Below are 16,940 nucleotides of genomic sequence, written 5' to 3' on the forward strand. Positions count from 1 at the left end.
GAAAGGAAAGGAAAGGAAAGGAAAGGAAAGGAAAGGAAAGGAAAGGAAAGAAAGGAAAAGAAAGGAAAAGAAAGGAAAAGAAAGGAAAGAAGGAAACAGAAAGAAAAGAAAGAAAGGAAAAGAAAGGAAAAGAAAGGAAAGAAAGGAAAGAAAGGAAAAGAAAGGAAAAGAAAGGAAAAGAAAGGAAAAGAAAGGAACCAGAAAGGAAAAGAAAAGAAAGAAAAGAAAAGAAAAGAAAAGAAAAGAAAAGAAAAGAAAAGAAAAGAAAAGAAAAGAAAAGAAAAGGAAAGAAAGAAAAGAAAGAAGAAAGAAAAGAAAGGAAAAGAAAGGACAAGAAAGGAAAAGAAAGGAAAAGAAAGGAAAAGAAAGGAAAACTTCCTTAGCACAAGCAAAGTGTTCATTTACATGTAGATGTTGCTGGGAAGTAGGAGGCACTGCTAAAAGCCTTAGGTTTTGTTAGAAGTGGTGGGCTCAAAACCTCTGTCAGGAAGTATTCACTGTTCACCATTTAAAACAGCATGTGAGAATCTGTAAGTGGTAGCGCACATGAGATATCCTTGTGTGTTACCTTGGGACCTAGTAGACTGTCAGAGGTATCTCTAGTGCCACTGGGAACCTTTCATGTGTACCTGCTGGCATGAAAGTGAGCAGTTTCCACTGCAGTACCCGCAGCGTAGTATCACTACTACTGGCACTTAGTGTGTTGCACAGCTGGCCGTCTCTCCCGAAGAGAAGCACAGGACAGAAAAGCCATGCACAGAAAGATTGCAGTGCTTTCATAGTACACAGTCTTCTCTTGATGCAGTCAAATATTTAACTCATTGGTAACTCTGCACCTCTTCCTTCAGGATCACCCTGAGATAAGTACATAGCAATCTGGTTGTATCTTTCCCTGTTAACATTTTCTAACTGCACAGTATAATGCTGTAATGACAGGCTCTACTTTATGAATTTGCTATTATCCCCTCTCATATTTTCTAACCACTGGCAGCTTGTATAACTATGAAAAGGTCTCCCAGATTGAGGGAGGTCTTTTTTTTGTTGTTGGTTTTTATTTGATTTCCAGGGCCCATAAATTGCCAAATATTTTAAGCAACATCTTTTAGCTAAAACATACCCCAGTATGTTTTAGCTAAAACACTCCCTCTTCATACGTCTTCAGACATCAGATACTACAGCAAAAGGTCCCTGTAATTCTTAGCCAAACAACCTGAGACCCAACCTATCTTAGATTGTCAAAATGCAATGGGATAGGAACCCGAATGGGCTTTGTTTTAGCATCAGTCATCAGTTGCATAATGCTACTTTAAAAAATATCCAGTGGCCTCATGAATCCTAAGAATGATTGCATCTTTGGGCTGAGGCCAATAGTGCCTGGTGTCTACCTCTGTCTAGATATACTGACAGGACCAAAATCCTATCCTCCAAAAGTGTGTTGTAGTTATCTTCAGTCATCTACAGGTGTTATTATTTTTTCCCTTCTGGGTCAGAAGGGAAGGTCATGGGTTGGGATTTTTCTTCTAGGTCATTTATAGGATGTGCTTCATAATTTTCTTATTTTCAGCTAAAAGTTTAAATTCAGATATAACAAGAGTCACTAAATTCATATTCTAATGAATGAAATGACTCAAATGTAGAGGTGGGAGAATCATCACCATTAAGGTGATGGCATTGACAAAATAGCCTCATCCGGAAGTAATCTGGTTAGACTGATGTAATGTTTGCTTCTTCAGGTGACAGTTTCTTTTGCCAGACAGATAACCACAGCTAATGAATGTATCATGTATGTATATATGATAGCTATCTTTTAGGGACATGGATATCTTTACCTCCAACCTGGACAAGGATGAAACCTCATGGCTGCAAATTTCCAAGCCCACGGTCCCTACAGCTTTTCTTTCCCACCCTTGCAAATTTTGAGAAGTCACCTAGATAATCAATAATCCCCAAAAGGAAGAAACAATGACAATGCCTTGAATAAGACATCTTTGTTCTAGAGGATACATTCCAGAAACAGGTATATCTCCTCAGGCACTGGTATTGCCACTAATAGAAATTTACATCTACTTACTGTAAATGTATTCCAGGCAACATTCCACTACCAACTTAACCGTAAGCACTGCAGGATTCAAAATTTTTTTCTGTGCCACACATTAAACAGCCCTTTCCTCCCACCCCAACAAAATTCTTCTCTCTCCTTGCCATGCCTGCAGTTCCTGTGTTGCTGAGCCTCTCCAAATGACTTGTTGGAGAAGTGATAGCAAATTTCCACTGCCATGTTCTACTTCTTTCAATCCTCTCCATCTTGACCACAGGTCAACATGAAGATCAGGACCCTGGAGATGCAGACCATTCCCTGCCAGAAGATTTAGCAACTCCTTTCACCTCCCAAGAGACACATACCTTGCCTCTTTTTTTTTTCTCCACTCTAAAAAGGCACACATTACTATGTCCTTACTAAGCTATACCAGAAATAGAAAATATCAAGATTAACTATTTTACAACCCTCCCAGCTGAGCAATTTCACAAGGTTTGTTCCCCAGGTGTCTCTGCTTTTCCATTCTGGCAGTTCCTGTCCCCTTCTCTTCCATGTCTCACCAATAGTCCAGCAACTTGGTTACAATGGCATACTTTCTTCCTTCAGCCACAGTTGCAATTCCAAAGGGCAGTAAATACACAGCTATTCCTGCCACAGGTGTTTCTTTCTCTGCCTTTCATCATTTCTCCCTAGATTCCACCACCTAAATACTATATCTCTCAGGATGCAGTGTCGTGTCCATTTTCACTAATTTATTTTCACTCATCTATTTTTTCACTCATTATTTTGGGAGTTGGGCCCTAATGCTATCTTGTATCTATATAGTAGAGCTTTCTACATTGCAGCAGAAATCCCACTGCCTTCTGCAGTGAAGTTTAAAAAAACAGCTAGAACCTTTCTCTGCAGGAATTAATATAGGCTGGTGCTTAATTTCCCCCACTTCCAAAGGACTTTAGGAAAGAATACTTGATTTTCTCCCACTCTCTGGAGAGGGTTTTTGGTTCTTTCCAGTTGTTTCCCATGAATGTGGGGGCAACCAGGATATTGTGAATAAGCATTCATGTTCCCAGTCTTATCCTCCCAAATTATATCTTTCACTGAAAGTAAAACATACAGAGTCTGTGCTGGAAACTTGGACAAAACAAATTAAAGATTTACAGCATTTCTCACAACATGTAACAGGGGAAAAAAATTGCTCAATACAAGTTTTGCTTTTAGGTAGTAGTTTCAGTGCTAGTGCTTCACCTATGCTTGACACCTGTCCTACTCACAGTGTAGCACTTTATTTAAATAAATTTTTGGGTCACTGAAAAGTCCTTAACTTGCTCTGTGAGTTCACACAACAAGATATCTTGCACTGCACATGAATATGTACTCTCACAGTCAAGGTGATATCTTGTGCACTAAAAGAGAAGAAAAAATGATGGCAGAAGACAGTTTCCAAAAAGTGACCACCGCAGCCTCCAACTCAAACCCAAAACAAATGGACATGCGTAGCTGCAGAAGACACCTCAGTCCATGCCAAACTAGCCTCTTCAGGTCTTGGTTATTTATTAAGTTATTTAAAGAAAAAAAAATCCCAGGAATAAATTATTTCTATGAATTCAAGTTTTGATTCTGCTTCTGTTGTTCACATTGGTAAGCATGCAGTGTTGTAGGCAGTTGCTCTGTGTTCAGCATGACTACTCATGAAAGAGGCTAACTGTGTTAATGGTGACATGAAACGTTTCTTTATGATCCAGGTTCTCTTGGGTTAAAAAGGAGTTAAATAAAGACTTAAGTAAACATTAGCGATGGCACAAATGTTAGAGTCTCTCCAACAGAAGACCTAATGGCTCATACAATTGTATTGGAGATGCAGCTAGTCTCTTCATGAACCGCATCACATTTAGAAACAGCAGTACCTGGGTAAATAAGTTTGCATTTTAAAAATGTAGAAAAATAGCCCTTTTGTCTCTTGACAAATGGTTCATCAAACACCTAATGTCTTAAAACCCTATTTCATTGTTCTTATTGGAGGAAATTAAAGCTGTATGTGACATCTAACTATATTAGGGGACATACAGTAATAGTTATCATGGACTGGTGTGAAATAACCTCTTTCTTGGAGCTATCTCTTAGAATTGAAAGCATTTATAGAAAATAATTCCCTAAAATGTTGTCTATACAAGATTCCAAGCATAGTATGATGATGAAAAAATGGGTGCTGTTTTGTCAAGAAGGTGATAACAGGAGGTAGGTAGCAGGTTTCTCACATCTTCACCTCCCTTGATAATGTATGCACTGGCTCATCACAGGTAACTGATGTTAATTTATTCAAGCACACCTGTACAGGGCTGGAAGTCAGGTAACCAGAGAAAAAGTATATATATATATATATATTTTTTTTTTCCGATACAGCTACCCAGAGGCCTATATCCACACAAATTTAGTGCTGGAGACATCAGCAGGTTTTAATAAACCACCTACAGATGTCTTGCTCCATTCAAATCAAAGAGTTTACATGTTTAAATCTGGACTGATTTAACTAGTAATGAAGTGGCATGATCACACTTGGCACCAATAGTTGCCTCATATTTATTTATAAGTCACCCTAAGCAGATATTATTTTGTTTTAAAATTTATTCATGGGGCTCAACCACCTTTCTTATCTTGTGGAACATACACACACACACATACACTCACTCACTTCATGAAAAAATTAAAGACAAATCTGAACAATTAATATTCATACTTTAGTAGAAAAAAGACAAAGTGAAAAGTTGTTTTGCTTCTCCAAGCAGGTACTGAACATTAATTTATCTCATGTACATCAAGAGAAAAAAAAAAAAGAGGTAACATATTGTTACTAATGTGCTGTAGCCTAAGAAACACAGATTCAGTGTTTCTGAACTAATTTAGTGCCAGTACCATGCACTAAAGTTGTCAGAGGAGATGTCTGTATTTCTCCTGAAGATTTAACTGTAGCTCCTCAAAAAGAATTACCCATGGCAGAAGATCCACCAGGCATCCTGTTCCACTAGTGTTTTTGACCACAAATTACTTGGTTCTTAACGGCGAGAGCCAGAAACCAAGCTAAAAGCCCTAAGCATCATCTTCCAGATCTTCACCTCTGCATGTGTGCTCTCCAGCACAGACACAGATGAAAATTCGGCATTACTGTCCTTTTTTGACAAGAAGTAACTATTCCCTCTTCCTGTCATTGTGTCTCATGTGCAGCTCAGAATCATTTCCTGAGCATCTGTAGCTCAGTGCTGCCTTCAAGGAGCAACCACACCTATTTCTTTGTAAGACAAAGTCAGTGTTTGCTGGAGCAGGACTCACAGACGAGGCTGGGAAGCAGATCTCAGAGGAATCCAGCAGCCAGGGCCACAGGCCTTTTCTCCTCAGTCATAGGACAGGCCTCTTCTGAGTCTGGAAATAATTATATCTCCAAAGACAATTCTTTCCATTCAAGTGCAAAGTTCTCACAGGAACTTATCTTTTTCCCTTCTTTGTCTTTTCCTACTAAAATCTTCCTTGGAAATGATGTCTCTCTGTTCTAAAAGCAGGCATGTCATTGCTCCTGATCACTGACATCACTTTTAATATGGGTTCCTTTACTATTTACTTTGCATTGCCTTCCTGCAACAAGATATAGCCTGTACATATTGCCTCTAGAAGAAATGACATTTGAAGTAAACATAGAAGCAGCAGTGGATGAACAGCTAATCTGGGGAGTGGCAGGTGAAGAAAGGAATAAAAAATGTTTTTAACAAGCATAGAGTTTCAAGGAAAAGAGAGACAGTTGTACTACTCTATTTGGGAAAAAGATAAAAACGTAGGTATGTACAAGATTAATTTGATGAGTGCTGTTACTTGTAGCTGAGAAAGTGGTGAAAAAAAAAAAAAGCCATCAAAAAAAATCTAGGCTCACTGTATTTTGAATATACATATGATGTATATTCATAATGAATATCAGATATTCATTAATATAGACTAAATTTTAGAAGGGAAAATAGAAGCACTGGGACATTGACAGTAAACACATGAACTCTGCTTTGCTTTCCTCTGCCCTGTGTTGAAAAAAACATGTGTGAGGTAGGACTCCTGAGTCTTCTGGTTATCTTGACCCTTATTTACAAGGAATAGCAGTGCTTACTCAAAGATCTTAGAAGTTATTCTAACCTTTCCAGCAGAAGAATATTTATACAGGACTTGACCTAGGCACAGCTGATCTAGGAACAGTGAAGCTGACTTTAGTCAAAACTTAACACACACTGCTGCAGGATATGCTCCACAATGAAGGGTTGCAGCTGTGACGCATGGATAAAAACCATGTGTCCATCAGTCAAAGCAGTGTTGTGTTTGCTCCTGAAGTGAACTGCTCTCTCTGGTAACTATGTGTATCAAAATCCCACCCTTGCAAAGCCCATTTTGCAGCAGCTACTACAATTCAGTTTCTTGTATGTACAAGATAGAGGGAATATAGTCAATCATTTGATTAACTAGAATTGTACTGAAAAAGGTCTGAAGCTATATCAGATGCCTCTACATGAAACAGAAAAGATCAACCAATGTTATTTATCTGCACATAAACTTGTGTTTTCTTTTTAGAACATTTCTCTAACTAGTTATAACATGTTTTTTAATGTTATTAATACAATTACCTATAATATTATTAATAATAAAGATAAAAACCTCACAAGACTCTATAACCTATGGGACAGCTACAACTCCCATTATATTATTAAGATCATACCAAAAAAATCATTTAATTTTAATTTTTGAAGCAAAGAAATGTTAAGCTTCTTTAGGTACTTAAAAGTCAGTTGATCGTTTGAGTCATAATACAAGGAAATCACACAGGCTTTTGTAATGTATCTGAAAGAAAGAAACTGCAATGCATGAAAAAAATTATCCAGTGACACTCACTGTGTGCTTTAGGTAGCTATTTTTTATTTCTTCTACAGCAATTAATAGCAAAATGTTTCTGAGCTTTTAAGTGAAATTGTTTTAAGTGACCAGAAGTTCTCAGTTTGCAATACCATTTTACCCAATTATTTCGAGGGGCTGCCCACAATCTGAAGAGCTAGCCCTTAAAAACTTAGGTAATGCCTCTCTCTAAAGTAAATGCATGTATTTTCTTATATTTATATACAAATTGTATGGAAAAGCCTTTTGGGTTATTAAACAGTTTACAAAAAGAATATATTAAGTTAAATTCTGCTTCCTAAACGTATTGTATGAATCTCTTCTTTTCCTTTTTCTTTTTTTTTCTTTTTAATAGAAAAAACTAGATAATAATGTTAAAAATGTTTAATTAAAATCTTTTGTCCACTTTGTTTTATATGCTCTACCTATGCTTTCATTTCTGTACAGTCCTACACATTGCATTTCTAGACAAGACTGGATAACAGGAGGAAGTTTCAAAGATACTTCTCTCTCAAATGTCTGAAAGTATTAACAAGAACCATGGGAGTATTACTTGGCTCTTGCAAGGCGTTTCCAGAAAAATTTGCAAACCAGAGGTTCTAATGAACCTGGGAAAACATCAAACCTGAATGGGCACACAAACTGTACCATTCCTTCAAATTCTTTGAAGTGCATGAACACTGTTAAATCCTTGCAATTAATGGACATATCATGCCTATGAATTTATGTTGTTCCAAGTGTAACAATTAACCAAAACATATTCTGAATGTTGCTTGTGAAATGATATAAAAGGATGATTTTGCGATTTATACAACTCAAAATGATATGTAAATAATAATTTTATCTTAAATATGCAGCCTAATTTTTAAGTTCCTGAATCATAGATTTTTATTTTATGGCTTACTTTCAATAAGCTTAATAGAAGTATCCTACATAGTTCTCAAAATATTTTCAAAATGTGTCCTATTTAAATGTTCATGTCTCAGAAATATTTTACATACATCATCACAGTCATCTCTTTGTTAGGACTTACAAATCTTTAATATACTATCTGTATTATTAGCATAATCTATCAATGGTTTCCTTCTGAAATTTAATATTGCACAATGTTCCAAATCCTAAATCTAGTCACTTCTTAATTCATACACTGAATCCAAAGCTGTTATGCCTAGTATATGATTAACATTTCACTAATTCACTTGAGGAAACAGACCAACCAAGGCAAATTTTGGACTACCGGAACCTGTGCAGTTTCAGGAATTGAACATACCTAAACTCAGAATGAAGTATGCCATTGACTCATCCACTTCCTTTGTCAAACTCAAGTCTCATAAAAGTTATCAAGACACCCAAAGAATGGAGTCTTAATTCACTTTTCCCTGCTTGATGCCCAGTGGTTTCTTCCTACTGTAAAACAAACTTCCTAGATCATCCTTGTCTGTTTTGAAATTGTTTTCTAATGGTTCTTTTCAGGGAATTTTATAAATGGGAAGAGAAGATTTGAGATAGTCAGGGACTGGACTCCGTCAAAAAAGCAAATTTTGTCTCCTTAGTCTCCTAGGTACTAAATTGCTTTCATTTTGTATTGCAAGATATATTCACTTTCAAACCCCATCAACTTCAATAAAAAAAAAAAAAAAAAAAAAAAAGGGAGCTGTGTGTGAGATACTTAGCTAGGTTTAATTTCCTTCCTGTGTCTGCTGAATATTTACAGCATAATGAAAAAATATGAAACACAAATAAAGGAAAAGAGATGACCCAATCTCTCCATCACTCCATGAACCAGAGAGATTTTGTTATGTATTAATATGATCATCATCACATGTGAGAGCTTTTATCCACAACTATGAAATAACTGCACTATCCTACTAGCTTGAGAAATTCCATTTAGATTACATTTTCCTCAGGAACCAAAAAGAATAGTGTATGTGTATATATAAACCTAAGAGTTTAAGGACCAGCTGCTTCTGTTTAACGCCACTGTTTCAGTATTGATGCAGCATAGCTTGGGCATGATTTCATTCGAAGGGCCAGCAGAATATACCCTGGGTTGATCTTAACAATATGTATGGGTCTAGTCTCTTCTGTCTGAGTATACATTATTCCAATCAGTAGGGAAGGGACTTGCTCAGAGAAGAAAAGAAAGTGGACTAAATAACTATAGAGGATCGAGACATGTATACATTCCTACAAAGAGACAATTATTTTCTTAATGTTTACTTGTTGCTAATTTTAAAAATTGAAGAGAAGAAAGACTGTTCTTTGAATGTTTCCTCTTTACTTCTATATCACCCTATGGGGATGGAAATCATTCTTTTATTCCAATCCTTCCATTCTCTCTCTCTCCACCCATTCATCCAATTGTCCATCCATCCCTTCCCCTCCTTCCTACTTCTATGCATGCATAAAGATATTTGCATTGTATATTATTTATTACATATTTAATAGAAGATTTTCTAGATTTAAAAGCTGCAGGGAGAAGAAAATAAATATAATAAGTTGCAGCTTATAAAGAGAAGTACATATAGTCACAGGTACACAGAAAGAATAACGACATTTAATATCTTGCCAGTCACTCAAGAGGATGGCACAATAGATACTATTCTGAATGCCAAGCAACAATGGAAATCTTGAAGTGATAAAATTCTCTCAATGTCACGAGAACACGATTGTCACTTGTCATTACTGTGCATCTCTCTATTTCTTCATGTACCCTAAACCACCTATTCATACATAATTCAACACATTTAATAATGTAGAAAAACAATTAATATTTACTGACCTGTCTCTGCTTCTCCGTGACGGGAACGCAGCGTTACAGCCAGCCACCGTGCAGACATGCATCTCTTTTAAATGCACATTTCTGTAGTGAAGTTTCACACTGTAGGAACTCTTGAAACTCTTCTTGCACACGTAGCAGATCTTGGGGTCAGGGCTTGAGCACATTTCACCTTCTGGGGAGAACTTCTGAGGGCTGCTATAGTTGAATGTGGAAGCAAAACTTTCATGAAGGGCAGCCATACTGGCACTGCCTCCATTGTACAGTCCATATTGGCTCATGTAGAACATATCATATGTAGGGTCTGTATACTCTTCCTTCACCTTAATGACATCCTGGTTAGAAGAGTCATTGTGGTTTTCATCTTGTCTGTCACTATGCATCATAGATTTTTCACCAGGTTCATGGAGGCGATCATCGCCTTCCATGGATTCCTCACACAATTTGGGCTCTGATGATTCTGACTCATTTTCATAGTCTCTCTCATGCTCCTGATCTTCTGATGTCATGCTGTCTGCCCTTCTTATATCTGGTCTGGTAATACATCTGCTTCTGTCAGTTTTAGAAAAGTCCTTCACTGACAGGCCTGGGCTCATTTCTTCCTGAGAATGGCAGTGATTGTCATGACCAATGTCATTCACCATTGTACTGCTGTCATTCACCTCTTCATCTTCATCATCAAACTCATCGGCAGTATCAATAACTTCCTTTTCTATTTTAACTGGCATGCTCGACTTCCTTGGCTTTTTCTTGGGGGCAAGATCAGTATTAGGCTCCGGAGTGGGCATCAGCACTGATGGAACCGATGACTCTGAAGGAGGAGGGGGATGTTGCTCCATGCCACTTGATGCTGGTATTATTGGACTGGTAGGGAGGGAGGTTGGAGGACTCACCATCTCTCCAGGAGTAAGTAAATTTCTGTAAAAAGGAGGAACAGGTTGGACAGTCTTTAAAGCTGGAAACACCAGCTGGCTGGGAAGAGGATTCTGTAGTACAGGATCTAGAGGGGGAGTGGTAAATCCCATCGGTGGACGCCCTGGGCTTGTTAAAGTTAGGTTGGATTTTGTACTTGCTATGACTGGAGTGGCAGCACCTGATGTAGCACGAATTAGGTCTTTGTCTCGATTATTCCTTAGCATAGGCATGTGGAGGCGGGGGTTGGGGTTAGCACTGTGACGATTGCGGCTTCGGAGAGAGCTGAAGACCATGTTGCAGCCTTCAATAGTGCACCGGTGCTTGATTTTCAGGTGAACTGCATTGTAGTGGATTTTAAGAGTACCTTTGTCATAGAAAGTTTTGCCACATGCATTACAAAACACTCTTCCTTTTCTGGAGGCAGACCCCATTCTCCTCATTCTGTGAATGCGGAATGAGCTTTTAGTATGTTCTGGTTTTGATAAATCATTGACAGGTGTAGGTGTCTGAACAGGAGAGACACAGGCTGGCTCAGTTTTGGGTTCAACATTTGTGATGCTGGTCAAAGCATTCCTGCTGGATGTTTGCTCATTCTTGAAAGGTGTAGGGGAAACTTCAGATTCACTGCTCTCATTATATTCATTTTGGGTTGTAAGGCTTGGTTCACGGAGCCTCATTGCTGGCTGTTCCAGCAGGAGGCCATTTGGAGGCAGCCCCAGCAGTGGAGCAGAGACTGGATTTATGTATTGGAATGGAAGCAGGAATGCAAGGCTATTCGGGATGTTTTCAAAATGATGAATGCTGGAAGGGTTGCTGTTCTCCAGGTGAGCAAGGAGACTTGGGCTCCTGGTGCGATTATTGCTTTCAATAAAAGTCCTTATATCTGAATCTGTCTTTGAAGATGGCACAGCCACAGCCTGCCCTTCTTTTTCTTGAATTGCCATCAGCTCCACAATGGATTTGGTTTCTCCAAATCTCAAGAACTGCTGAAGGGTAATGATCTCTTCTTCCCTGGACATGATGGCCCAGCGGTCCAGCACCTTGCCTGCAGCATCCTAGAGGCCATATCAAAGAAACAACAAAGACAAACACAAAGAAAAAAACTTATTGATTCTGCATAATTATTGAATTCAATAGAAGGTGCTCTGCTGCCTGCACATGAAATACTAAGCTCAAAAAAAAAAAACCAACCACAACATGCAAACAGAGTTAATAGAACTCAACCAAAAAAAAAGCAAACTTTTCAGCCATGCAAATATAGTAATTACAATCACAGTAAGAGAAACAAGTTAAGTTTAATAATGTCAAAGCAAACAAAATGTAGACCACTGGGGATCTGTGATCTAAACACTCCAATACTGCTATTTTAACAACAGTGATCTATATAATATGAAATAGTTTAGCATACATTAGTATAAAGCATGAACTGTTGCTGTGCACTCCATTGTAAAATATGGAAAATTGTACTTTAGTTGGTATAAAATAGTGACACTACAAAAAAGGTCTAATAAATAAATCTGAGAGATTTCCTTTTGAAATGTAGGTAAACATAAAGCTTAAGTAACTCATGGACCTTCTCATAAGAAAGTCTGACGCAAGACAAAAAGTCTTAAAAATACCGTATAAAATTAGTTTCTTTCTTTCTTTTTCTTTCTTTCTTTCTTTCTTTCTTTCTTTCTTTCTTTCTTTCTTTCTTTCTTTCTTTCTTTCTTTCTTTCTTTCTTTCTTTCTTTCTTTCTTTCTTTCTTTCTTTCTTTCTTTCTTTTTCTTTCTTTCTCTCTCTCTCTCTCTTTCCTTCTCTCTTTCTCTCTTTCTCTTTCTTTCTCTCTCTCTTTCTCTTTCTCTCTCTCTTTCTCTTTCTTTCTCTCTTTCTTTCTCTTTCTTTCTTTCTTTCTTTCTTTCTCTCTTTCTCTCTTTCTTTCTCTCTCTCTCTCTCTCTTTCTCTGTCTCTTTTTTTTTTTCATTAAAACAATACTGAAAAACACATTCATTATAAACTTGCATCAAAAGGTGCACTGACACTGTTTTAACCATAACTGGACTATTACTGGGAATTGATTGCAGACTTGCGATCTTGGTATGGTTAAGACTTAAGGGATGATTTTTTTTTTTCAGCCTTCTTATAAATGACAGTTAAAAATATGTAAAAAGTAAGCATCTGATGTATGTAGATAGCATAAATGTGTAAAAATGTTGTCTCTTATTATTGCCTTCTGATACCAAGGGAAAAATCCAGAGAGAATACACATCAGTAATCACTAGACTATCTGTTGTTAAATATACATTAAAAAGCATTTCACACTTTCATTTTTGCTAGTAAGCATGAGATTTGCCTGAAGGTAGGACTTAAAAATTCTGCAATGTAATGTCAGGCAATCCATTCCAGCATGTATTGATAAAAACATATTAAAATACTTATATAATGAATACATTATTTTATTGGCATCTTTCCTTTTGGGCAAATGCTGGACATAACATCAGCATGGTAACTATAACCAACCAGCACTGTTGCATGCCATCAAATCAAAATTATTCCAATGCTTCCTCATGCATTAAACAATTTGAAAGCCTTGCAAAGATACTCCTCTGTACTGTCTCTGATCTTTTTAAATCCTGAATCTCAGCTTCAGAACCTAACCAAACATGTTGGACTACAAGGTACTGCAAAAACCGCTAGCACTTATTTGATTACGAAGCCTGCAAATGTCTTTCAGTTTTTGCAGGTTATGTTTATTTATTTAGTTAGTTTATTATCTTCAGTCTTCAGAGGATTGAGTCTTTCCTCCCCTCATGTTTTCTAGAGCACTGGAAAATGCAGTTTGCCCCAAATGGTAAAGCCTGTATTTATTTGATTAAAGCTGATTTTCGTTATTTCAGCTCTGATGTGTGTCACCTTTATGAATTCAAAGTTAATGATGTCAATGTCATGTATTCTTCAGAACCGTGCATGCTACTGTGGAGTGTTTAGAAAGGCTCCACATATGGCCATTGACAATGAAACCTTACAAGATTGTGAAACCCTCAAAAGTAATTAATTGCAGAATACTTTTAGAAGGACTCTCACACTGTTGACCCAGCTTCAGAGCACCAGAACCAATCTCTATGCAGAAGCTGCTCAGCATGTTCTACACAGAGATTTAGGAAACCCATCATGCAGATGCTGTTTCGCAGTGTGGTCCTGGTTTGCATTAGTCAGGAAGTGTTTGCAGCTTTGAATACCTTTGAGCACTGTGGACATCACTAATTTTGCTATTCCCTCATTTCTACCTGTCTGATGGAATAGTATTTTAGAGGTACTCTATATTAATAAAAATCATCCAGAACATAAAACAACAGCACAACAAGAACAACAACACCCAACAGCAAAAGAAAGTGAAACAAAACAAAAGGACAGGTTGACATTTGAAAGCTCTAAGATTATGTCTTTTCTCATCCAACTAATTTTGGCTACTCTGCCCATGAATGTGACCTATGTTTCTTGCCTTTACTTCTCCCACAACTTCCAGCCAGCCATAGTGGTTCTACTTTTGAGCAATTCTGATGTGGTACTCCAAGAACAGTTCAGGTTTTGGTGTCCAGGCCTTTGCTGTCATCTGTGACCCAATTTATATATACACATTTCCAATCTGAAGCCACAAGTATTCATTCTTTCTAACTTGCATTGTTTGAAGATGGAAATAATATTGTCTAATTTACGCTGCTTACATGTATTGAATTAGGACTCCTGTCTGCAGCCAGCTGCAGGCTGCTTTGTAATGTACTACTGGTAGTAATTTGTTTTGTTTTTGCTGTAATTTGTAAATCACTCACAGGCTTATGTAACAGATGGATGTTTTATAAAAACGGATATTTAAGTAAATAAAAATTAAATACAGCCAGCATGAGAATAACTCATGAGAATAGTAGGTACAGATCCTGTAACAGACTGCCACACGTAAGCGGAAGGTTACCGCACGCAGTCAGTCACCCAACCACTGTGCAGCTAGCTGTTTGCACGCACGCATCAAACAGGCAGACATCAGTATGCTTTTGTGGAGTTATTTCACAGCTCAAGTCAGAGGCACTGGCAGTTGGCTACACAACCTATCTCTCAATGAGATGCCACCCCCTTTTGTCTCGTTTAGCTAAGGACAAAACTTTCTAGATTTCCAGTAAAGAGGGACAGACTTACAGCTGCTGCTATGTGCCACTGATCACAAAAACTAGCAGTCACACAGCACAAAAGCTAGGTGTGGCTGCTGCAGGGTTACTCTCACTGTCACAGAAATTGCAAGGAATAAGAAAGTCAGTCTTAAATGATCTTTGCCTTCTTCTACTAGTTGCATCAAGCTATATTTGGTTATTTTGCAACAAGGATTTTTATTTCCCCAGTAAAAGCAGAAATTGTACAGATATCTGTATTTCATAGAAGACATACTACCTATGGATACCATGTAGCATATGCATCAAGATTTACAGATGGCTTTCCATATATCACTGTAAGTATGTATTATGCAAACCTAGATAAAGAGCAAATAGGAATGTCATTTTTTGATAAAACTTAAAATTAACAAAAATTCTAACCATTATCCCCTTTGAATTAAGTTATAACTAGCAAGGGATCTCTCTGTGTATGGTAATACTTGATTAGAGGTTCAAGTCCTTTCTTATATGTAATCGATTTCTTGTTTCTTACAATCTCTCATGCTAAATTTTCTCCCCAAAGCCATTAAATCCTATCCACATTTAAATATTCCATGACAAAAGGTTCCGATTTATATTACTTTTTTCAGCTCACAGATGATTAAGCCAAGCCTCCTGTGACAATGTGTACAAGGAAGCCAGTGAGTGTAGAGGTACTACTGCACGCTTACAGCTCTGTCTTACAGGCAGTAGACACATAAACCTACTCTGTTCAGCATGCTCTTCGTTTTTCATCCATACAGCCTTTTGTTATTATTATTATTGTTATGTTTATGTTTATTATTAATAATTTTTATTTGTTGTATTTGATATGTGTGGGTAGCTCCATTTCAGTTTTAGATGGAGAAATACTTTTAATCTCTAAATTATACAAAATTTAACCCCCAAGAATAAAGAACATAACCTTGCATGTTTTTTAATTCTAAACACACACTTGACCCTTCCCCTTCCCATACATATATGTTTATTATTTGTGTAGGTAAAGATTCATGTACATATGTACTGCATTAGATCTACAAAGTAACATCATGGTTAAACATCCTGAAACTGCCTCCTCATTTTTGCTGAACATATATTAGGAAGAGATGTGTCAAGATATGTCAGGGTACATCTTGTCTTAAACTTCTGGGTCAGATAGAACAAGTGATGGGCCTCAAGATGATTATCTTGGATGATATAAACATGCTAAAACAGAAGATAGACACAAAGTTCACTCTAACTTGTAAGAGTTTAATTGAGGAGTACTGTGGAGAGGAGTCTTCATTCCCTGAGGGCCTCCAGGCTTTACAGATTTTAAGCTTTCAAATCAGCTTGAAAACCTCACAATTTAAAAACTGATTATTTAGAAAATAAGGATGGTCTACACAAACATACAGTATATACATACACTGAAAAACTTCAACTTTTGTTATGAAATCAGTTGTTCTAAACTCTCACTGTGTGAAAAGCTGCATTGACTCCTGTACCTGCATTGCCTTTAATTAATTTTATACATACACACTCACACAGAGACATGTATGTACATATGCATATGCACCACAGACTTTTTACAGTTCTAATTTTATCTTACTAGTTAACTTCTTGGCATAGGTAAAGTGTATGTATACTCCTGACTGAATGAGTAGTGAGAGTTGATTATAGAAGAGTTGAGATTAATAGAAAGGTTAAAAATGTTAAAATGGCTTCTAAAACAAACCTTATCTGCTGTGAAGCACTCAAAGATTATTTTGGGGCACTATTGTGATAATTTCTGAGAATCACTCAAAATTATACAGAACCCCCCCCCCCCCAGCCTTCACATTTTAGCAAGTTTACATATGCACCATAAGCTGTTGCTTTTAATGCATATCAACTGGATATCTATGTTACAAAATATTACATAGATATGTATTTGATTAACTAATTAAGCAAGCATGGTGTTTATAATATCACTTTTTCTATGAATCCTTCTAAAAGAGCTATATATTTTCTAGCTGATCTCAAAGAAACATTCTGAGAGCAGCTGTAACAATTGAAAAGCAGACTGAGAGACATTCATTTGGTCATACTATAATTGCAGAGGATGGTTTTAATTAGGGTGTAGACAGGAGAAAAAAATGAACATTTGTTTCT

The 16,940-nt window shown here is 37.1% G+C and overlaps 1 protein-coding gene across 9 annotated transcripts in view; it reads right to left on the bottom strand.

Annotated features, from left to right (window-relative positions):
* BNC2 (basonuclin zinc finger protein 2) overlaps positions 1-16,940 on the bottom strand; it is a 350,261-nt gene that overhangs the window by 19,399 nt on the left and 313,922 nt on the right. For all 9 annotated transcript variants that reach the window (XM_068667759.1, XM_068667755.1, XM_068667757.1 and 6 more), the window contains one exon: positions 9,735-11,701. In XM_068667759.1, coding sequence (XP_068523860.1) covers positions 9,735-11,701 — 1,967 coding nt within the window. The remainder of the gene's footprint in view (positions 1-9,734; positions 11,702-16,940) is intronic.

Source organism: Anas acuta, chromosome Z (genome assembly GCF_963932015.1).
Source record: "Anas acuta chromosome Z, bAnaAcu1.1, whole genome shotgun sequence".
Taxonomy (NCBI): Eukaryota; Metazoa; Chordata; class Aves; order Anseriformes; family Anatidae; genus Anas; species Anas acuta.